Below are 23,223 nucleotides of genomic sequence, written 5' to 3' on the forward strand. Positions count from 1 at the left end.
GATTAAGCTAGGTGGGCCAATTTGGGTCCAAAGTGTGGCCGGCGGCCGGCACCTGGCACCTCGCAGTCTCCCACCCTGGCCCCTCCTGGGTCAGGTGGGTGGGTGATCCGCAAAAGCCCTGCAGAGGAGCCACCCCCAGGGCCCAGCGCGTGTCTGCCGCGGCGCCGACGTGGCCGGCGAGACAGACCGCGCACGTGTCTGGCTTCAGGCCGAGGGAGGGGGCAGGGCACGCGGGGGTCTCCGGTGCCTCCGCGTGTTCAGGGATCCGGGCGCCAGCTGCCCCCGAGCCTCCCGTCCCGGGTGCGAAGAGGAGAGTAGATGCGCCGAGCGGGAAGCGGCCGGGTCATGGCGAGGAGGGGGCGGGCGGGCGCGCGCGCTTCCGCGTGCACGCGCCGGGGTGGGGCGGGGAAGGGGGCGAAGGGGCGGGGTGGGGGCAGCCCTTTCCCAGGCGGTAGCGGGGTGGCGTTGTTGTTGCCCTTTTAAGCCGCGGGGCCGCTGCCTCCTGCCGGTGGAGTCGGTTACAAAGGGAGCAGCCGCCCAGGCTGCCACACAGCTGCCCGCCGAGGCCTCTGCGCCCCTCGCCATCTTCCAGCCGCGCTCAGACGCGGGTCGTGGCGGCGGGGAGAGGCGGAGCCGCGAGAGCGCGGCCCGGACCGGCCCCGCGGGGCGGTCACGGCCGTGACGGCGGCTCCGGGCCCGGCTCCCCTTCCGCACCCCTCCCGCCGGAGATGAGGGGAAGATGTCCGTGTCAGGGCTCAAGGCCGAACTGAAGTTCTTGGCGTCCATCTTCGACAAGAACCACGAACGATTCCGCATCGTCAGCTGGAAGCTGGACGAGCTGCACTGTCAGTTCCTGGTGCCGCCGCCACCGCCAGGCAGCCCGCACTCGCCGCCGCCGCCGCCGCTCACTCTTCACTGCAACATCACGGTGAGGCGCCCGGCCGCAGCCCCGTGGGACCGGGCGAGGGCGGAGAGGGGGCGCCCCGAGTCCCCGTACAAAGGGGAACCTGTCCCGAGAGGCCCCCGGCTCCTCGGGCGGGGCGGGCCCGGCCGGTAGCCCCTTTCCCCGGCTACCGGCCGGGCCCAGGCCCCGCCGGGACTGCGCGAGGCTGAGGAGGCGGAGGGCGCGTCTCTCTCTCCGGCCCTTCGCGTGGGGCTGGCTTTGGGGCTGTTGGCCCCTCTCGGCCCCCGTCGGCGCGCCCCGAGGTGGGAGACCGCTGTGGTCCGGAGCCCTCGCTGGGTCGCCTTGGCCGGACTGCTTGCTCCGGGGACCGTGGCGAGGCGGGTCAGCTCCGGCTGTTGTTGGAGCCCAGGTGGAGAAGGGGACAGGCCCTTAAGTTTTAACGCTGCATGTTTCAGTCAGGTTTCCCTCGTCCCCACTTGTTCAATTCTTTTTGTTTGTGTTTAACGAAAAAGTAACATGAAAACGGACTCATTTAAGGAGAAAAAGTTTAGAATGCAGGCTTTGGTGCTGTTTGGATGATCCCATTTCCCTGTGGCCTGGCTTTGCGCTAACGTGTTTCCAGCAGGCGCACTGTATCTTCGATGCGGCAGGTGGGGGTACGCGCGTACTCGTGTACTTATGTAGCCCCTCCTGAGCGTAAGCCTCGACGATTATTGATAGGTGGAGGGAGATACGTGCCCAGGGCTACTGCCCAGAAAGACGGATTTGAATGAGAAAGCCGAAAGAACACTTAAGAAGCTTACTCTTTCATGTAAGCGGAAAGCTCACTAGAAACCCAAGGCTGGGTAAAATAATGGAAGTTTCTTCATAAGAGTGTATTATGAGGATATTCATTGTGAAATTGATTTAGAGTATTGGTCCAAACTGCTTAATATACGAGGGTACTTCAAAAAGTTCGTGGAGAGATTCGTATTATTTTCCAGTTCTGTTTTTTCCACGGACTTTTAAAAGTAATCTTGCACTCTTTATTATAGTCTAAGAGTCAGGTGGCAGTTTCATGTTCCTCTTCACATGTGGCTAAAAGCAAATCTTCTGTCTCTAACCCCCCTTTGGTTAAGTCAGTGGGCACTCAAGTGCCTTCACTGTGGCGGGATTATTTTTCGGAAACAAAACAAAACACACAAAAGAACAGTACAGGTGCTGTAATGAGGAGAGAATTCGTTTATTGAATATCTCAGTGTTCTGCGCACTGGTGTTGCAAAACCCTGCTTTCAGAACTCAGTCTTCTGAGGGGAAGAATTTTATACAACAAAGTGTGACAACTAATGTCATGTCATTATGAAAGCTAAAGAGAACAATTAATTTTGGCTTGCGGTGAGGTGTGCTTCAGAAAAGGCTTTGAGGTAGGCTGACAGTGGAGTTGGGTTTCCACAAATGAGTACAATTCGGGAAGGCTGGGCGAAGGGCATTTCAGGCAGAGGAAACTCCACCCAAAAAAGACACCAAAGCTTGAGACAGTGTGGTTTGCTTAGGATTAGACAATTTATGTTCAGACTTGAGAAGTCCAGAATATAGGCAGGTGAAGGAGATTTTCCAAAGATGGGAAACAGGAAGTAGTAGTGAGCATGAAATAGGTGATAATAAGGAGCCTGGCCTGAACAGCTTGGAAGGTGATTATTCTGGTAGAAGTCGAGGTATGGCCAGGAAAAGGTAGGGCTAATTTGAATGATTAGAGACTGAACTTGTAGGTTGTGGGGAGCCAGTAAATCTCTCAAGTAAATTGGGAAAATGTGTCTGCCATCCAGGACTAGAAGTGGTTCTCTACACTGTGTGTGGTATTGGTGATTCCAGTGGGGGTGGGGTGTTGTTGCTGTGCTTTACTGGCATTTTGTGCCAGGGATACAGGGATGCCAAATGTTTTGTAACTTTCAGGCAGTCTGCCACCACAAAGAATTATCCCACCTAAAATGCCAGCAGTGCCCCATTGAGAACCATATTGGAGGCTGTTAGGAGTCTGCTGCAGACAAGGATATGGAGTGATGACCTGGATTAGGTAGTGGCAGTGGAAATGGAGCAAGTGTGAATTAGACACACTCAGCCGAAGGAGGATTTGGTGGGGACTAGTATAATGGTACCCCTGATAGAAACTATTAAAATTGAGGTGCTAGTGAATTATGACAGACATTATCAGAAGATAATTATCATAGTAGATGCTTAGTACAAGTGTGTGCTAACTTCTTATTATGGGAAAACATCAAACATACAAAAGGTGAATAGTTTAGAGAACCTCTACTTACAGAGTTTCAGCAATAATAAACTTTTGGCTAATCATATCTATATCCCACCTTGGATTATTTTGAAGCAGATTCCACACTTATCACTTCATCTTTAAACATTTCAGTATGTATATCTAAAAGATAAAGACTCTTTAAGTATGGATGAGTTTTGATAAAATCTACATGATTTGTTTATGTCGATATCATTTGTTTAGAAGGGAAAGAGCAAGGAAAAAATTGGGTTGGATTTCAAATGCCAGGACCTGTCTACTGGGTTTGTGATTTGTTATTCTCTAAAAAGTTGTAGGTCTCTAAGGAGTTTGACCTGTTTAACTTTTTCTCTTTAGACAGCTCAGCTATTTGTTGAGCTCTTCTGCATGCCAGGCTATGTCTTCTCCATGCTTACCAAGAAGCATCCTTTATGCAGTTTCTGTAACGCTTGAGTAAATGGTCCCTCACTATTTGTTTCTTTACACACAGGTATGCCAGTTTCTGGATAATCCTGTAAAGATACCATGCCCCCTTTTTCTTTCAGCCTTCTATATCAGCTGTTTTTCCCATGTGGAATGTGACCCTGACACCCACCCTTTACCCTACCTCTGTCTTTCTATGTCTGACCATCCCTCAAGGCTTGTCTGGGTCATATTCAGTTCATGCTGATATTCCCCTTTCTCTCTTCTTTAGTTCTTATTATTTCTGCTTTGGTTATGTTTTCTTATATTCTGCTATAGTAGTTTTGGATGTCTGTCTTTAAAAAATTTTGTTTTACTTTTATGATGGGAGAATATTCTACAATTATGCTTTATGCTTTTCATCTTCCATTTAGTAAATGTTCAGTAAATGTTTGTTTTGACTATATGGGCACCATTCTAGCTATATTCTGTTGACTAAAAATCTTAACTACCTTGTAAATTAATTGCTAAGTTTGTTAAAAGTGCAGAGATCAAGAAAGTGTCATGGATAATACATAGATATTTAAAAGGTCACTGAGAGCTTGATAGGAAACCTGTAATTTGACTTCATATGAAAAACTGTCAGCAGTAAAATAAAAACAAAACTCAGTAGATGTTTTATTCTCTAGGCCAGGGGAATTGAGCTAATTTTTTTTTTCTCTGTCTTATAAATTTCTCCCGATCTTCAATGTGAAGGGAAAAGAGGACTCTTTTTCAACCTCAAGGAGTCTTTTTTTTATTACTTGGTTTCTTTGAATTCATGATAAGAAAGATTGTCTGTTATACAAACTTAGGTATTGTTTTTCCATTTTCAGTAAACAGACTTAATTGCCAGTCAGTGTAAACATCTAATTGTTATGATCACATCTAAAAGCAAACCAACTTGTTTTAATCTGTGCAGCCTTATTGGGAGCTAGTATATGTCTGTCTTTTAATCCTTTTGAAGTATTTAACATAACTTGGCAAGTCCATTATTCCTTTTAGGAACTTCTTGCCATCTGGAAACTGTAGGTAGGGAATCAGTGTTTTAGAGTGAAAAATCTCCCCCAGGAAGTAAGTTAGCTGGTAAACACATGAAACTTCATTCTTTATATTATTTGTACAGCATAAATCATTACTCTTCATGAGTGAGTGTCAGACTACTTTTGGTGGAACATTTTTTTGTTTAGCTAATTAAAAATCTATTCATCATTGCCACCCCTCCCTATACACACACACAGAAAGATACTAAATTTAAAAAATATTAGAGCTCTGAATCTAGGAGGGAGAGAGAGTTTTACTTTTTACTTAGTAGTTAGGACCTTAAGCAAATCACTTCTTTCACTGTTTCTCTATAAAACAGACAAAACTTTTTGCCCCGCAAGAGAGCATGTATAGGAAAGCTCTTTGGCAATGATACTGTTCTCTACAAATATAAAAGTGGTGGTGTCATTTGTGGTTGAATAACACTTAATTTTGAAAATGCTTTATTACAGCTTTTCATGGGAAATAAAGCAATGCTGTTAACTTCATTTTTCATTTGTCTAGTCTTTACACTGATAAAAAGTAGTCCAGCCAAAGCTGTACAAAGGAAATAATGAACAAATCTTTACTAAGGACCTAAGACCCTTCTTTTCTTTGGTTTACCACTCCTGGGACAGATTACCTTTCCAAATTGAATTTGTGGGGAAGTGTTTGGAAATATCAGAACTGTCGTGTTAAGCACCTAAGTGGGACTTTCAGGCCTGAAAGAATCATTTTCATTTGTCTGACAATTTATAATATAGTCAAATTCGTAGTGGTTATCTGTCCTCCTCCCATCCCCATTTTTATGCCCTTCCTTGAAAGGAACAGATATATGAAAAGGAGACTTAGGTTTCCCTTTTATGTGAATGGTGTATCCCTTAGTAACTTCAATTATTATTTTTTATGGTTAAACTTACTTAGACCTGGAAAAGGGTACTACTACACAAATGTTAGCTAACTGAAGAGTGGGGAATTGAACTGAAATAGTCACTGCCAAATGTAAAGCATTACTGGAGAGCCACAGTGATAAAGCAGGAGTCCCCTTTTCCACAGCCTTTGTAGCAGTGTTCTGTGATCTCTTCTGAAAGATCATTCTGAAAGACAATGCCAACTCAGACCAAGGAAACCATTTGTTGGGTTTCTGCAACTTAGGTGGTTCAAATCCTCTTCAGCACCTTTGTCTGCCTCAGCTCACTTAGAATGTTCTGAGTAGCTGTAATTTGCTGCCTGTTTTTGATACTTAAGCATTTTTTAGATCACAGAGGTATGTATGCATTTTTCTTTTACCAAGTATTAGTATTTTTTTACTCTGCTTTTGTGGTCTCTGGGTCACCTTAGTAAACAAACTTAGTTGTTTACTTGTAAAATGATTAGCAGGGAACAACAGGTTGAGTGTCGCTTTTCCTAAATGCTTGGGACCAGAAATGTTTCAGATTTTGGATTTTTTTTGGATTTTGGGATATTTGCAGAATATATACTGGTTGAGGATCCCAAATCTGAAATTTTCCTGTGAGTATTTCCTTTGAGCAACATGTTGGCACTCAGAAAGTTTGGGATTTGGGAGCATTTTGGATTTCCGATTTTTGAATTGGAGAAGCTCAACGTGTGTATGTTTTTTGGTGTCTTATGTTGTCAGGGCACTTAGAATTTTATCAAGGTAATTTAGCAAAGTGTGAAAGTAATGTGTTTCTGGAAGGATTGTAACTGGTCTCCAGAAGAATTACAACTGCTATATCTCTTCAACAAGAAGTGTGTGCATTAATTTTCAAAGTTATGAAATCCCTGGAGATGGCTGTGTCCTACTGTTTGGAAAGATACCAAAAACTGAGCATTCTGGCAGGCAGTTTTGCTGGCTAATGCTTGAGATAGAGGCACACATTGGTCTTTTAGTGGATTTACGTAGAAAAATAGATACAGAAAGTTACTTCTGAACAAGACAAACTCCTTTTCTTAAGCAGTAATAGGAAAAGAGGTTGGCTTGATTAACCTTGAGTTGTGTTGCTCCAGATTAGGACAGTTTTATGGTGGTCGTGGTAATGGTGATGAACTTGTTTGAAATTTGTTCACTTATTGTAGCCTTTATGGTTGCAGTCACAGACAATTCATCTTACAGCCTTATAATCACTATAAAACTAATAGTAGAGTGGAGGAGAAACAAAGGTCTTGAGTAATTAGATGCTTAGGTAATTGTTTTATATTTAAGTCTTTTAAAATTTTCATAACTGTGGTGAGCTGTGTTAGAAGCACTTAAACATTCTGTGTAAGGAGAGCTGCCTGAATTTATATTGGGATTTTGGAGCACCATCCAATGTTTAAAAACTGGCATATCACAGGTTATTTTAAAGAGGAACAGTAAGAAAGCTATTTTTTAAAGATAGAGTGATAAAAAGCTTAGTTAACCTTATAAAAATTACAAAACTTGAAATATGAGAAATCGAAAATGTTAATGTGTACGTTTAAATATTGGTCATCATTTTAGATGCATTTTGGAGTAGATTCTTTTAAATATTATACTGAACAAACCTTTGAACATGATGTAGAGTTTGTGCTGAAGGTTAAGTTTCTGGGGGTGATAGTGGTGCATATTTTATTTTATGGAAAACAAGACATTGTTATTGTAAGAAATTTAGAAACCAGGTAAGCAAAACTAGAAAAAAAAATCACCTGTAATTCTACCACTCAGGAGACACCAGTATCAAAATTTTGGTATGTACCTTTCTGTTCATCTGGTCATCTTTTTTCTCCCATGCTTATATATACTTCTTCTCCCTTAAAAAAAAATTTTTTTTGATTGTTTTGTAATCTGCTTTTTAAATCAACAATATTGTAGATTTGTGTCATAATTTGTTCCTCTACAGTGTCAGTTATGGTGTGCTGTTCTATTGTATGACTCTACCATCTGGTCAGTCATGGCTCCTGGATATATAAGTGGTTTCTATTTTTTTTCCTTATCTTTAATCATGCTTTGAAACATCAATAGGTAGAACTAAATCTTTGTGCATATAGGTAATGTCATTTGAAGCTTTCCCAGAAGTGGTGGCTTTCAATTCTTATTGCTGAATTGGTTTCTGGAGAGGAACAAATTATATTGTATAGGAACTTTTTTTTTTTTCCAGGTACCAGCTTTTATTTATCAGATTGGTGAAAATGTTAGCAAGTGTGCAGTCAATCACAGCCATGGCAGAAAGTGTAATTATCTACGACCCTCTAGAAAGCAGTTTGGCTCCATGTACTCTCCTTATTTTGGCAAGGTGAACGCTGGCCAAACAGAAAGAGAGTTCTAGCCTCAGGGAAGTCTCGGGTTTTCCTAGCTTAACCCACTTGACAGCTCACCACTGGGAGTGGGCTGGGCTAGTAGAGTCTTTTGGTCAGGTTTTCTGTCGAGGGAGGGAGGTAGCAAAACTAGCCCCAGTGGAACCACATAGGTTAATATAAGAATGGTGAAGGGGTGCTTTTCCTAGGGAAGAAATTCGGGGGTGAGGGGAGGAATGAGGAGGGGAAGGCAGCAGTTCTCAAAAGTCAGGACCCCTTGAGGGCTCAAGGAGCTTTTGTTTTATATAGGTTATATCTATTGATACTTATTATTAGAAATTAAAATATTTAAAACATTAATTTAAGAACTCATTACATTACTATAAATATTTTTATGAAGAATAGCCATATTTTCTAAACCAAAAAATTTTAGACTATAGCATAATCTTACTTTTTTTTTTGCAAATCTCTTTGATGTCTGGTCTGTTATTTCATTCTGCATTCATTCAATTTGTTGTGCAATATGTTGTTTTGGTTGAAATAATGTGAACAAAATTCAACTTCACACAGATACCTGGTTGGAAAAGGAGAATTATATAATAGTCATTTTAGATAATTATGGATTTTCTTTTTTGATACTTGATCAAAACTTGGTCTTTCTTGAAGTGAATAGCATCTTTTACCCTTGCATGATATGGTAACATTGGTTATTTGGAAAATACTGGTTCACTGAGATCTTCTAAATGTTAATACATTTTATTATACAATATCAAAGCATCATGTTTACTGTTATCACTATCTGTCTCATCAGAATACTCTTTGGAAGCTGTCAAGCTCAGTGATGGACACAAGTTTTCCAAAATTCTGATTTTTGTTGTTTTTTGAAAGCTTGCATTTTATTATTGGCAATAGATACTGTCTTTTGTTTTCCTTGAAATGATGACAGGATCTCTTCTTTCATTTTTGAGAAAATATCTGCCAGAAACCCAAATTAGAATAACTATTATTTATCAGTTATTCTTTCAGGTGAAAATGGTGTTCCATTAAAGTGGTTAGTTCACCTTACAGTTCAGTCACACATGTGCTTTTTCTTAAGTACTCTGTAGGAGTGCTCATGTATACTTCCCATTTCATCATTTGCAATATTAAAAAGACATGTATTCAAGGATCAGGGTTTAATAAAATAATTTTTACTGCATCATAAATATTCTTAAATGAAATTGACCTTTTTTTCCCCTTCCTTTTAAACACCTTAAGTGCATGGTGGTGAAGACTACCATGACTACTAGTAGTTTGGTGTCACTGCCTTTATTTATGCTAAAGTACCAGCAGTTTTACCCACCATTGTTTTTGCACCAATTAGTGCAAATGTCAATATAGTGAAAAAGGCAATTAATGTCTTAGTATTCAGTATGTATAGTTTGGACTGAGGAGTTTGAGGGCCCCACTTTGAGAACCATTGAAGTATGTGCTTAGACAGGCTGTATATTCTCTCTTCTCATGTACAGGATTTAAAAAATGTGTCTTAGGACATGAGATCTCAGTCCATTTTTTGGTAATTCTCTTAATATGATTTTGTGGGGTTTCAGTTTAGAGCAACAACTAATATTTTATTTTTCTTATGCTGAAGTTTTACTAGGCAGACACTAATCTATACAATGAAGTCCTAAATCTAGTTTTTGGCTTTTTCTTTTCTTTTTTTTTTTAAAGCTAAAGAAGACATAAAACTATAGTTAAATTGTTCTAGATGGTGTGTTCCCAAACTAGGCTGAAGAATTTGAAAAAGAAAATGCAATATTCAAGTGGTTTTCTTTAAGAACAGGATTAATTCTGAAGACTGTTTATCTTTTAGCCTGTAAAGAGATTTGGGACACAGTAAGAGTGAGAGGAATGAGAATACAAAAATAAACCATTACTGAACAGATATACTAATACCATTAATGATGTCCTACTTTAATAGAATTTCCTTTTCTTAAAAGAATGTTTGGTAAAATACTTTACAAATACTCAGTTTCTGTGGCTTCAGCTATATTATAATTGACATTATAATTCTTAAAGCAATGCTTCTTTAAAACTGCATTTATGCAAAATTGTTTGTTATGGCTTTCTCCTAATTTATGATAGAAAACAGTACAAATGAACAGAAGAAATATCTATTAGTAGGTGAAAGCATGTAATGCTTAGTTCATTTTTTATCAACACATAATTGTGTTTTAAAAATATGTAGTAATAGCTTTTCTAGGTAATACATGGTTTGTGTGATGGAATAAAATACTGGAATTTTATGGTGTTTGAATTAGTTACCTATTTCTCTGTAATAAGTAAATTGAGGGACTTAAAACAACACACATTATCTCACAGCTTCTGTGGGTCACGAATCTGTGCACAGCTCACCTTGGGTTCACCGGCTCAGGATCTCCCACAGGGCAGTAAAGACATTGGTGGAGGTAGGCTACAGATCTCAAGATTGGACAAGGAGAGTATATCTGCTTTCAAACTTACTCATGTAGTTTATTGGCAGGATTCATCTCCTCACAGGCTTTTGGACTGAGGGCCTTAGTTTCTAATTGGCTATTGGTCAGAGGTCTTTTTCAATTCCTTGCCATGTGGGCCTCTCCATAGGGCAGCTCACCACATGGCAGCTGGCTTCCATCAGAGGGAGCAATTGAAAGAGCAGGAGAAGGTGAGCAAGACAGACATTATAGTCCTTTTTGGAACCTAATCTCAGAAGTGACATCCCATTACTTTTGCTGTATTCTGTTTGTTAGAAGTGAGTCACTAGGTCCAGGAAGGGAATTTTACAAGGATATGAGTACTTGGAGGTAAGGATTATTGGGGCCATTTTAGAGGCTGCCTACCACAGTGTTCAAGAACACACTGACTTCTATGAAGTTTAGCACATAGAAAATAGCTACACAAGGAGAATAGCCATTTCAAAAGCCCAACTCCTATGGCAAGTAAAAGCTGAATGTAGTGTGCTAAGTAAGGTAGCCTTAGGTTGCTGTTTGTTCTGCCTTTTAACACCTGTGTTTAAGAAGTAATCATCACTTCATTTAAGAAATCTTTTCCTTTAGAAATTACATTCTGCCCTATAGAATGAGATGGTAAATTATTAGGAAAATGGCAAAATTAAATGGGATAAATTTAGGGCCAGTTTTCTAGTGGAGAAAAATCTCAAACTTCTGTAATTATACTACTCAATAAGCAAGGAGTATAGTGAGTAGATTTTTTTAGAAATCATTTTTAGTATTTGCAGGGATTTAAAAGTACATACTTCTTAGCATTATTTAAGAGATTCAGAGTTAGATCTCCTCTAGATAAAATTTAGAAATGTCACTTTATTATATCAAAAGGCAAAAGAAGTACAGTTTAAATCTATAGACTGTATTTAAGATTGGGATTTTTTGCTCGTTTTTGCTTTTTGAGAAAATTATTATGATTCGAGAATTTAAAGTCCTTTAAAAAAAAAATGTGAAAGCTGGAGAATCCAGTCCATAATACACCTTTCCTTGTAATGGAAGGAAGCCTGTCTTCCTAGGTGCTTGAATACTTTTTTTTCTGCTTTTGATAAAATATAACTTTTGCAGTATAAAACATAACTTTTGTAGTATATCCTCTTGTTTTATATCATATTGATTAGTAGGTAAAGTACTTTTGTTGTTTTTAGATTTATAAATTATGTAACACAGAACAGGCAAGATTAAACCATAAGATTTAGCAACTTTGTTTTTTTTGTGTGTGTGTGTTTTCTTTAATCCATAAGAAATCTAGTGTATTGCTTTTCTTCCTCTGATTCATTTTACTTACATGCATGGTCATCTTGCCATTTAGTAGTGTGGTTTAATTTGCATATCCGGGTTAGTCTGTACATAAATGTGTTTAACATAGGTGTCTCTGTAACAGGAATCTTACCCATCTTCTTCACCAATATGGTTTGTGGACTCTGATGACCCAAATCTGACATCCGTTCTGGAACGTCTAGAAGATACTAAGAATAGCAATTCGGTGAGAAAATAAACCAAACTATTTTCTTTTTTTCTTCATGAATATTATATATAGAAGTTAAGTGTTAAGAGGTAGTATGATATTGTGTAATGTGATATAAGTATGATTAAAGATTATTTGATAATGTGAGAGGGGTTAAAGACCAGGGAGTTTTTTTTGGTTTGTTTTTGTGTTTGTTTGCTTGTTTGTTTGTAAGTCCTTCAAGTTCTATTTGCTACTTGGTTTCTCCTTATTTCCCACAGCTATAGCCTTAATTTAGATTAGGAATTAGGGGTCTTTTCCCTGAATTCTAACCATTAAACCAGGCAAGCATTTTTGGTAGAAACCACTAGCCAAGATGGGAAGTAGAAAAAGGGAATAAGACCAAGGTAGATGTGAAGGGAGATAATGACACTAGTGTTAGAGAACTGCTTTCTCTGTCAGGGACCTGTAAGTTTGCAGTAAAAGCAAAAGGTATTCAAATGGATAGCTTTGTTTTTGTTTTTTAATATAGAAAGAAATGTAACTTTCCGTTTTATAAAAGTTTTAAAAACCCTTTTTTTCTTTGCTTATAAAACTCATAAGTGACCATTGTGAGAAAAAGAATAAAATATAGAAAAGGAAAAAGGAAAACTAAAATCTTCCATAACTTCTCTACGTAATATAACCATTATTGACATGATGGCTATTTTCTACTAGTTTTTTTTACTTTCGTAGTAAAATGCATGTACCCTTATATAAATGTTTAAATAGTCGAGGTCATATTCTATGTAGTTTTATATCCTTTTATAAAGTTAATATTATCATTGTATTTTCCTATGATGTCATAAAGTCCTTATAGAAAAATAGTAATCATTATTTGCACATGATGTGATCGTTTATCAAAAAAAAAAAAATACTAAAGGAACCAATTGGAAAAAAACCAATTTTTAAGATGACTGGTTAAAAGCTCTATTATATGAAAATCAATAGCTTGCCCAAATTTCAGATATAATCAGAAGATATAGTGATAAAGTATTTTGTTAACAATTGCAGCAAAAATTAAATACCTAGGAATAAACTTAATTGTGCAGAACTTGTATCAAGAAAACAAAATTTTGCTGAGTGGTATGAAAGACTTAGATACTGTCTTTCTGTATGGGCAGACTCCGTATTATAAATACAGTCTTGAGCCATATAACGTTTAGTTCAATGACAAACCACATATATGATGGTGGTTGGAGCTATACCAGTAGGCTATATGGTATGGCCATTATATTCTTATGGGACCACCTTCATATATGTGGTCCATCATTGGCGGAAACCTTGTTATACAGGGCATGACTGTATTAAATAAAATATTGTGTGCTGGCACTGGATCAGACAGATAAAGGCAATAGAAGTGTAGAAATAGTCATGAAAATGAGAATTGAGAATAAGGCAAAGGTGGCATTTTAACTCAGGAAAGGAAAGATTATTCTATAAATAATTCTGGGAGAACCAATCATTGGAGAAGTTAGTGTCTTAACTCAGATTTTTGTCAGAATAAGTTATAGATCTTAAAACATCTATTCTAAAAACTAAGAACAGAAGCACATCAGTTTGAAGATATTTTAAGAGTTAAGGCTGGTATAAAGAGCCATGAAGGTAAGTGTAAAAATAAAAAGCTAGACATGTTCACATCTCCAGCAGAGGGGTGATGGGACAGAGTGGTAAACTTAGCCCCATTACTGTTACCTCTAAAGATCTTAAGTTATCTGTTTTATAAGAGCAGAAGTGGAGTTAATTTTCAGTGTCTAAAGTATTTCATTAAAAATGCTCATAAAGTTAAATAGGATCTAAAATTGGGCCTAGTTTTATTTTTTATAAATGTATTTATATATTTACATGAGGAAAAAAGTATATTTACATAGAGGAGAAAAACTCACCTTCCACTCTATCTTACAGCCTCCGCCAGATTCTTGGAGCTTAGTTTCCTGAGAGAATAAGCTATATTTCTTCATCTTTAATTCACTTAACTCATTATAATCTGGATTCTGCCCTCATTGTTTGCTAAAATTTATCTCCTAGTTGCCAAATCCAGTGACCCCTTTTTTAGTCACAAAATTGACCCCTCTGCAGTATTTTGATACTGTTTATTATTCCCTTGTTGAAATATTCCTCCATTCATCAAACATTTATTACTTAATATCCACAAATAAGAGTTGGTTAAATAAAAATGATGATATATAGTTTTATAATAGGATCATTCATTGTAGTTAGAAAGAATGCAGCCAGTCTTTCCATAAGTGCATGTACAAAGTTCTGAGATACACTACATGAAAAAACAAGGCATGAAATATTGTGTATGATCTGGCCCCTTTTGTATATAATGTTGTAAAAAATCTGTATCTATGCTGGTTTTTATGTACTTTTTTCCCTAAGTGAATATAGGAAACTGTTAATAGTAGAATAAAAAAATATTTTTTAAAAAATCGATTGGCGGGCCAACCCCGTGGCTCACTCAGGAGAGTGAGGCGCTGGGAGCACAGTGACCCTGGGAGCGCCACGGCCGTGGGTTTGGATCCTATGTAGGGATGGCCAGTGCGTTCACTGGCTGAGTGCGGTGCAGGCAACACCAAGCCGAGGGTTGCGATCCCCTTACTGGTCACAAAAAAAAAAAAAAAAAAAAAAAAAAAAAATCGATTGGCTTCTATGTCAGGCTCTTTGATAAGTGATGGGTATAAAAGACAAGTCGTGTCCCCGTCCTTTGGGAACTGAGAATATAATGGGGACTTCCATCAGACCACTGTGTCCTGTTTTTATCTCTTATTACCCTGAGTCTCCTCTGAGCTCTTCTTGGTCTGCCTCTTTCTTCTCTTCTCATTCTTTGCTTTCTCTGAGTAATTTCTTCTATTCCTATTACTTAAGTCATTTCCTATGTTCCAGGGATTCCTAAATCTCTGTCTCTAGCTAAAAATTATCTTGAGTTTCAAACCTATACATGTTTATATATCATATGTATATCCAGGGTAATCTCACTTGGATGTGCCATGGGTGTTCAAAATGATTACATCTAAATTTACACTCATCTGCCTCCTAGCACTCCACAACCCCCATCATGTTTTCCCTCAATAATTCTTTGTGATTGTGAGTGGGACGAAATGAAATAACCAAACTAGTCACCTGTGGCTGAACCTGGAAACTATCTTAGAGTTCTTTTTATACCACTGTTCCCTGAGCACCCAACCTATCTTGTAAGTTTCTAAGATTTCCCTCTACCTTCTACGTATTTCTTAAATCCTTCCCCATTATCTTAGTTCCTTTCCCTATCCTGCAAACACTTTTTTCCCCACTATAATTGGAAATTCCTGGAAGATGTATGACCCTGGTTTTCTTGTTGCTTGGTGTGACTCCACGGCACTGCTGCCTCTCCACAGCACTCCTGTCCTTTCTTCTGTGCCAGGGTTTGGAGTGTCCACATCACCCTGCCTCACCTTCTTTATGTACTTAGCATAAAACAGTTTATTGGATGTGTAACAAATCCACAGTGGGACTTTGCTTCCTTTAAAGCATGAGGATTTTTGTTTGATCCTAATATACTGTTCAGCCTTCCTCGTTTCCACTTGCTCCTTTGCCTACTTTGGAAAGGCTTGTTCTTTGCTTTGTTTACCCATTCTAATACTATGTCTGCTTTCTCAGTCCTTCATAAACCTGCTTCTTTCTCTTCATTTCTTTTCTTGGTCAGAGACACCCAGGAAACTCTTCCTGACCAAGTGAAGTAAGTTGTTGGTTAGCTCTGATTTGAGTCTACCAAGTATTGATCATTCTTCTTAAACCATGACTGCTAAATTTAAATGTTGAAAAAAATTTTAAACAATGAAAAACATGTTTGTGCACATAATTTACCTTGATTACTTAAAGTAAATATGCTTACAAAATAATCTAGATTTAAAAATGGAAATTTAAGGAGTAGTTAGTCTCTGCAGTTTTCCTAGTGAATTTATTTTTTTGAGACAGACACTTGAGACTACTAAGCACCAAGTATTTTCACAAAAGTTTTATTTAATCTTTACCATTCTGGTAAATTAAATTAATTTCTTCTTCTTTTTTTTTTTTTTTTTTTTTTTTTTTTGCAGATAGGGAGTCTCAAACTCAAGGTCATGTAGATTCCAAGGCTTTGTCTACTGGATCACATTTGTCTCTGTACTTTTAAATGAATATGGCTGCTTATATAATTTTATAATCCATGTGCAACAATACTGCCCCTTTTTTTTTGTAGCCTCATTAATGCATTAATGTTCTCTTGTATAAAATTGTAAGATTCTAAGAAAAGAAGATAGCTAGCAACTAGAAATTGGACAGTGTCTAGAACTCCCTTCCTCTGTCTTTTTGTTGATGTGATTCTGCTAGGTGTCAATTCTATAGATTGTGCCCAAGCCATATTAACTTTCTTATACTAGCAGATGCTAAAAATATTTTAAACACTGTTGTTTTATCTGTAGGCTGCAGTTGAGCAGCAGTAAACTTTTTCATTTCCTACCGGATTGATTACAGTAGTTGTAGCATTATTCATGTCTTCTAAGGGCTCTTTAACATAATGCTTATTTACCGAAATGTGTTTTGTAGCTTCGTCAGCAGTTGAAGTGGTTGATATGTGAACTCTGCAGATTATATAACCTTCCTAAGCACCTGGATGTTGAGATGCTAGATCAACCACTACCCACGGGTCAGGTAAAGTAAAAATTCTCTAGTGTTCAAGAGCTAAAATAAATTGTCTTGAGCAAAAGTAAAACTAGGATGATTTTTCTTTTTATTATTATGCAACTTATTTAGAAGTTGGTTTTGGTTTCTATTGAATTGTTTTTCGTTTTAGGTACGAAAAATAACCTTTTCATTCTTTGGAGCTGCTGGTTTTTACTATGACAGGGAAACAATTGTCCCCCTCCCTTTTTGTTGTTAATATTCCTGGTTTCCATAAGTGTTCCTTGCTTCTTTGTTAGCCTTTGCTTATTCAATTACCTTCATCTGGAGTGTCATCTCCCCAAGTCCATCTGTGCTTATTAAGGACTAACCCAAACGTTATCTCCTCCAAGCAATAGAAATCTCCACTAGCTCACTACCATAACTTCTCTGAATTTCTGGATTTACCTATTTAGGCATCATTATTGACTTACTACTAAAGTAAATGATGATTTAGCTTTTATACCACCCACTTACCCACCCACCTCTCCTTCTTAAAACAATATATTTAGTCATATTAATAATCATTATCATTTGGACTCTGTATTGTAGAGCCAAATTTTCTATTATGATATTTCCTTTCTTGTACAGTTTTTTGTTTTTCAGTGTCTTCCTTATAATAATTTTTAATTTAAAAAATATGTCCTATCTCTTTCTGTGGGATCTCCCTCACTTCTGGAGCCCTTGGCTCTTCTATCCCAGTCTTGTTGAGTAGTTCTTTGGGTTGGTATAGCTATCATCTTGAGATTTTTTTCTGTCTGCTCTCCTCAAGTAGATCTATTGTTTCCTGGATCTCTTGTCATCTTTCTTGGCTTATGCTTTCTCATTTGCTTGAGTACATTCTCAAGTAAAACCCTAAGAAGGCATGAAGGAGTAGTATATTTTCTCAGTTCTAGCTTCCAGAAAAATACACTCTAGAGTTAGGGTTTTGGAGCCAGATGGCCATGGGTATGAATCTTGGTTCTGCTACTTATTAGCTGTATGCCCTTAGGTTAATTACCTTATCACTCTGTGCATCAATTTCCCATTTACAAAATGGGGGAAATGTTAGTAGTATCTATATTTTGGGGGAGCTGTGATGATTAAATGAGTTGGCACATGTAAATCATTTAGAACAGTGCCTGGTGCATAGTAAATCCTCAATAAATGTAAATCTTCAATAAATGTTAACTGCTATTATATTTTGTTCTCACATGTGTTTGATAGTTTATGTAATATGTAATTCTAGGTTGAAGGTAATTTTACCTCAGAAGAGACTGTGCTGTTGTCTGCTAAGCAATGGTGGTGTTGAAGCCTGATGCCATTCTGAGTCTTATTTATGTACGACTTTCTATCTGGAAGCATTTAGGAGTTTTTTTCCTTGGTGTTCTGAAATATCACAATGACATACGTAGTTGTGGGTCTTTTTTCATTTGTTGTGCTAGGTATTCAGTATGGATACGCCTTTTTTGAATTTGGAATCTTGATTCTCCTTTATTATTATTTTTTTTGGTGTTAACTTTCTCCTTTCCATTTTATTCATTTTGAATGCCTACTGGTTGGATTTTAGACTTCTTGGCTTGAGTCTTTTTATCTCTTTTATGAGGATACTTCAAAAAGCTTGTGGAAAATGGAATTAAAAGATAGTATGAATCTTTCTGTGAGCTTTTTGAAGACCCCTTATATTATCTCTATTCTCTCTCTTTTTCTTTTAACTTTAAACTTTAGAATATTTTTCTTTCAACTTTTGGAAATTTTATTTGGACAGTCTTAATTTTAAGTTTGGTTAAGCAGCAATAAATAACCAAAACAAATTACGCCAAAGCTTATATCTCTCACTATTGTATGAATTAACTAGGCTTAGCCAGACAGTTTTTAAAAAAATTTTTTTGGCTTGTCTCCTGTGGGGACTCTCACTATGCAGTTAGATGGTGGCTGGGACTGGTGTCATCTGGATGCCCTCCTGCACTGAAATGTCGAAGATGGCTTTTTCAGTCACATGTTTGGTGCCTTGGTGTTTCTTCACATGACCTTACTCTCTACATGGCATCTCATCTTCTAAGGCCTCTTCATCTGGCTTCTTTCTTCAGGAGGATGGTCAGAAATTCTTATTTTTGGCTCCCAAGAGCACAGAAATGGAAGCTGCCAGGCATTCTTAAGACTTAGACGTAGAGCAGGTCCAGTGTCATTTCTCCCACATTCTTTTGGTTAAAATGAGTCACAGGACCAACCCAGATTCACTTTGGGACAGGACCAGACAAGGGCATGAATGCCAGGAGGTATGGTTCACTGAAGGCCATCTCCAAAGGTAAACATAAGTTCTAAAAACTTTTCCTTGTTCTCTGATTATTCCTTATTCATAGCATCCTATTTCTGTTTTATAGAGGTAATATATTCATCTCTAAGTGTCTCTAAAGAATTATTTTGGTACTCTTGTCCTCTCATTCCCTAGCATCTCTATTTTCTCTTTAATAAATTTTTTTCTTAATTTATCTTGGTCTTGTTTTTCTTTTTAAAGACTTTCCTCAAATATCTATTTGTTGCTCATCCATATATATTTTTTTATTCGCCTTGTCTTTTGTTCATTTAATTTGAGAAAGGTACTGAAAGACTGATTGGGAGTTCTTTGTGGCCAAGACTTGACAACTGATGTCTTTTAGGGGGAATTTATGCTGATGCCCAACCCCTATCCCCCACTCCTCTATTTCCTGGTACAATAATAAATGATGGCTTGAACTACTCAGTTTCTCTAGAGATGAAATCTTGTGATCTCTTGCATGAGGTAGATATGTATACCCGGATTCTGCTTAAGGAGATAGGGGAGAGCAGTGTGTTTCAGGACAGTGTGTTCTGTATATAAGCTTTTGGTCAATCTGTCTGTTTTCAGTCCTAGCTATCATTCCTGCTTGCCTGTTTACTTGACATCTGAGTCTAGATCCTCTCCAGGGTGCTGTGGGACATATTAGCTTCCTTATTATTGGTATCCCTCTAGTCTGTGCCTTTACTTTGTTTTGCTCCATTAATTACCATTCTTCCATTTACTGTCATCTTCCAGTGTAGGTGAATTCTCTTTTCTGCTGGTAGCCGCATTCCTTCTTTTGTGATTGTGTATTTATACAGTGTTTATTCTTCACTATAATTCTAGTGGAGCCTCAGGAAAGAGAACATATATTTCTCCCATCTTCTCTATGTTCAATTTTCCTTCCATGGGATGTCTGCAACTTGTGTTTTTCACTTAACAGTATATCATGGGTATAATATGGGGGCATTTCAAAAAGTTATGGAAAAATAGAATTAATAGATAATGTGAATGAATCTTTCCATGAACTTTTTGAAGTACCCTCGTACATATAGATCTACCTCATTTTTCATGATTGTGCATACAATTCTAAGTGGGGATGTAACATAATTTGTGAATTACATGATGAAATTTCCTAATTTTGAATCATCCTTGCCATCCACATAATAAACATTTAGAATGGATATGGTAATATTTTATTTTTGGATTTTTACTTTTACTTTGAGATCGTAATATGTATAGTTTTGTTTGTTTCATTTTAGGTTCTTGTTTCATTTTGGTATCAGAGCTGTGCAGGGCTATGACTTGGGAAGCTTTTAATCTTTTTTCTGTGATCTAGGACAGTTTAAACCAGTGATTTTCAACCAGAGGCAATTTTTGCCTCCCATAGCACATTTGGAAATATCTGGACACGTTTTTGTTTGTCACAGCTGGCCGTGGTGGAGGGATGCTATTGGCATTTTGTGGGTAGAGCAGATGTTACTAAACATCCTACAATGCACAGGAGAACCCCCCACAACAAAGAATTATCTGGCCCAATATTTCAGTATTGCTGAGGTTGAGGAAACTCTGGTTTAGGTAAACATCTGAGCCTGATCCATTTTGGGGGAATGAGTCTCTGACTATCTTCTCTTCAGTGTATTGGTCTGTTCTGATTTTTTCCATTTCAGTCAGTTTTAGTAATTTCTGATTCTAAAAAAAATGATCATTTATACTTTTGAAGCTGTTGTAAAGATGTGCAAAGTGTTTACTTTTTGCATCATCTTTATATATAGTTATATATCCCCTTCTTTTTCTAAAGTTGTTTTCTTTATCTTGATTCCTTGTCAGAGGCTTCTCTGTTTTATTATTTTGGTCTTTTGAAAGAATTAGCCCTTAGTTTTATTTTCTAAATCTAGTGTTTTTTCATTTTTTTTGCTTGTCTAAATTATTTTCCCTTTTTGCTTTTTCTAGTTTAATGGATCAGTGTGATTTAAATTGCTTTTTAAACAAACACGTAAGGGCAAATATTTTCTTTGAGTGTTGTTTGACTTTATTGCACAAGTTTTAAAATTTATTGTATTTTCTAAACAGTTTATATTTTCTAAGTAGTTTTATTCCATCTTTTGTTCACATTACCCTTAAAACTTCTTATTGTGAAATATGTATTGAAAATATGTAAAACATTAGCTTAGTTAGTGTAACACATAGTTACAGTGAATATCTGGGAACTACTACCTAGCTGCCACTCAGGTGAAGAAATAGAACATTTTTAGCGCTACAGAAACCTTCTTCAGGCTCCTTCCAGATCATCATCCTCCTGTAAGTTAATCCTTTCCTTACTTTTCTCTAGTTTTATCACTGTTGTATGCATCCTTGAACAAAACAGTATAGTGTTTTATGTTTTTGTGCTTCATATTAAGAGTCATACTGCAAGTATTCTTGTGTTTCTTTGGGTCAACATTGCATGTGAAATTCATATTGTGTTTAGCTGTGGTTCTTTTCCATTGCTGCATTTATTCCATTGTTTGAATATATCATAACATTTATCCATCTGACTGTTTACAGGCATTTGGCCTGTTCCCAGTTTTTTGCTATTAGGAACAGTGCTCCTGTGATTGTTCTTGTTCATATTTTGTGGTCCCCTGCGCAAGTGTGTCTCTGCGGCACGTACTTAGGATTTGAAATACTGGGGCATGAGGATCAATTTCTTCTTTAATTCCAGAATTATCTAGAAAAAATTTTTAAAACATTTTCAGGTGGCTTTTGGGCTATTTTTTGCTTGTCATTATGATCATAGAATATGGCCTGTGACCTCTCAGCTGCGTAATCGGTAATTGCTTAGACTTAACCATTGGTGTTACTGTTGTTTTTCCTTACTACTATTTCTTATATTAATTACATGGTCTCCCCCAGCCCCTCTCCCTGCCAAGTATTTCCTGGAATAATGGCCTTTGGGTTTTTTGTTGGTATTGTTCTTTTTTTGTTTTTTCTTAAAAAGGTTTTGTGGGGATGTATATGGAGAGTGTTCCTTGAATACTTGCTGTCGGTTTTTATCATTAATTCAACAGATATCTGAGTCTGTATAAAGTATAGTACTTAGTGTGGAGGATCCAATGGTGAACACACACAAACAGGGCTCCTCTCCTGATGGAGCTAGAGATAGAATTCTAAGCTCATAATTGAGTCTCTTCACAGTCCTTTACACATGTTATGGAAGAAAAGTCTGATGCTTCTTTCTTTCTGTATATATTTTTCTTTCTGGGAGTTGGTATGGTTTTCTCTTTAATTGTGAAGTATGGGGTTTTACTTTTTAGTATTCCTTTGGGGCATTCAGAGCCATTTAATAATCTATAGTCTTTCTTTAGCTTGGCAACATTTCTCTGTTATTCTTTTTTATTTCTTTTCTTCTATCCTCTGGATGACTATTAGATCTCCATATCTTCCATTTCTTAACTGTTTTCTTATTTCCATCTCTTCTGCTTTTTTCTCCCCCATCTCCTTTTTCTCCATGTTCTAAGATAATGTCACAGTTTGGTCTTCTTAATTGTAAATGCTTTGTTCAGTCCATTGTGCTCTCTGACCCTTGTACTGAGTGGGTTTTTTTGGCGGGTAAAGGGAGGGATCTTATTTTTGATTCTCAGAACTGTCTTGTCTTTTGCATAATAATCTGTTTTTATTTTGTGGATGCAGTATCTTCTCAATTCTAAAGATTCCAGCTAGATTTTTAAATTCTGTTTTATTTCTTTCATTAGTAATGATTTAGGTCACTTGTTCTGTTTGTTTGACTTGGTGTCTTTCTTTCAGATTGCTGGTTTTCTTCAACTATCTAGTGATACTTGGTTATCTGCTCATTTATGGATGAGGTATACCATTGATCAGTGTCAATTATTGATACAGGTATCCTCAGAATTGTCACTCCTCTTTGCTGTGGCCTCCTCTTCCTGGTTTTGCAGACATGTGTTCTTCCTGTGGCATAAGGATGGGGAGGTGGTGGCAGGTGGACTTTACAACTCCCGAGTAAAAGGAAGATACAATCTTTTATGAGATTTTGCTGCTGCATTGAGTTATGTTAAAAACATATCTATCTTTTCTTTCTGGTTCTGACACCTGTTGTAAGAGGCCATCAGTATAGGCTTCCTATACAGGAGAATTATCCATACCAATTGTAGTTGGAGCAAATACAGCAAAGAATGTATGATTCTTCTGGAAAAAAATATCTTATTAACTTCTCCAGTGGTCCTCTATTATTGGGAATGGGTTGTGGCTTTCTTTTTTTTTCACTTTTTAAAATCCAAAGATTTATTTTATTTATTTATTTATTTAATTAATTTTTTTTTTTTAAATTTTATTTTGTCGATATACATTGTGGCTGATTATTGCTCCCCATCA

The 23,223-nt window shown here is 37.5% G+C and overlaps 1 protein-coding gene across 3 annotated transcripts in view; it reads left to right on the forward strand.

Moving 5' to 3' along the window:
• Positions 1 to 502: 502 nt before the first annotated feature.
• The window catches only part of UBE2Q2 (ubiquitin conjugating enzyme E2 Q2), a 52,746-nt gene continuing 30,025 nt past the window's right edge, over positions 503 to 23,223 (forward strand). The window contains exons 1-3 of one of the 3 annotated variants that reach the window (XM_063089176.1): positions 503 to 928; positions 11,793 to 11,894; positions 16,461 to 16,565. In XM_063089176.1, the coding sequence (XP_062945246.1) occupies positions 740 to 928; positions 11,793 to 11,894; positions 16,461 to 16,565 (396 nt within the window). In that variant the 5' untranslated portion in view covers positions 503 to 739. The remainder of the gene's footprint in view (positions 929 to 11,792; positions 11,895 to 16,460; positions 16,566 to 23,223) is intronic. The other 2 variants (XM_063089177.1, XM_063089178.1) reach the window with 2 other exon arrangements.

The sequence above is a fragment of the Cynocephalus volans genome, chromosome 3, assembly GCF_027409185.1.
Source record: "Cynocephalus volans isolate mCynVol1 chromosome 3, mCynVol1.pri, whole genome shotgun sequence".
In the NCBI taxonomy this organism is placed as follows: domain Eukaryota; kingdom Metazoa; phylum Chordata; class Mammalia; order Dermoptera; family Cynocephalidae; genus Cynocephalus; species Cynocephalus volans.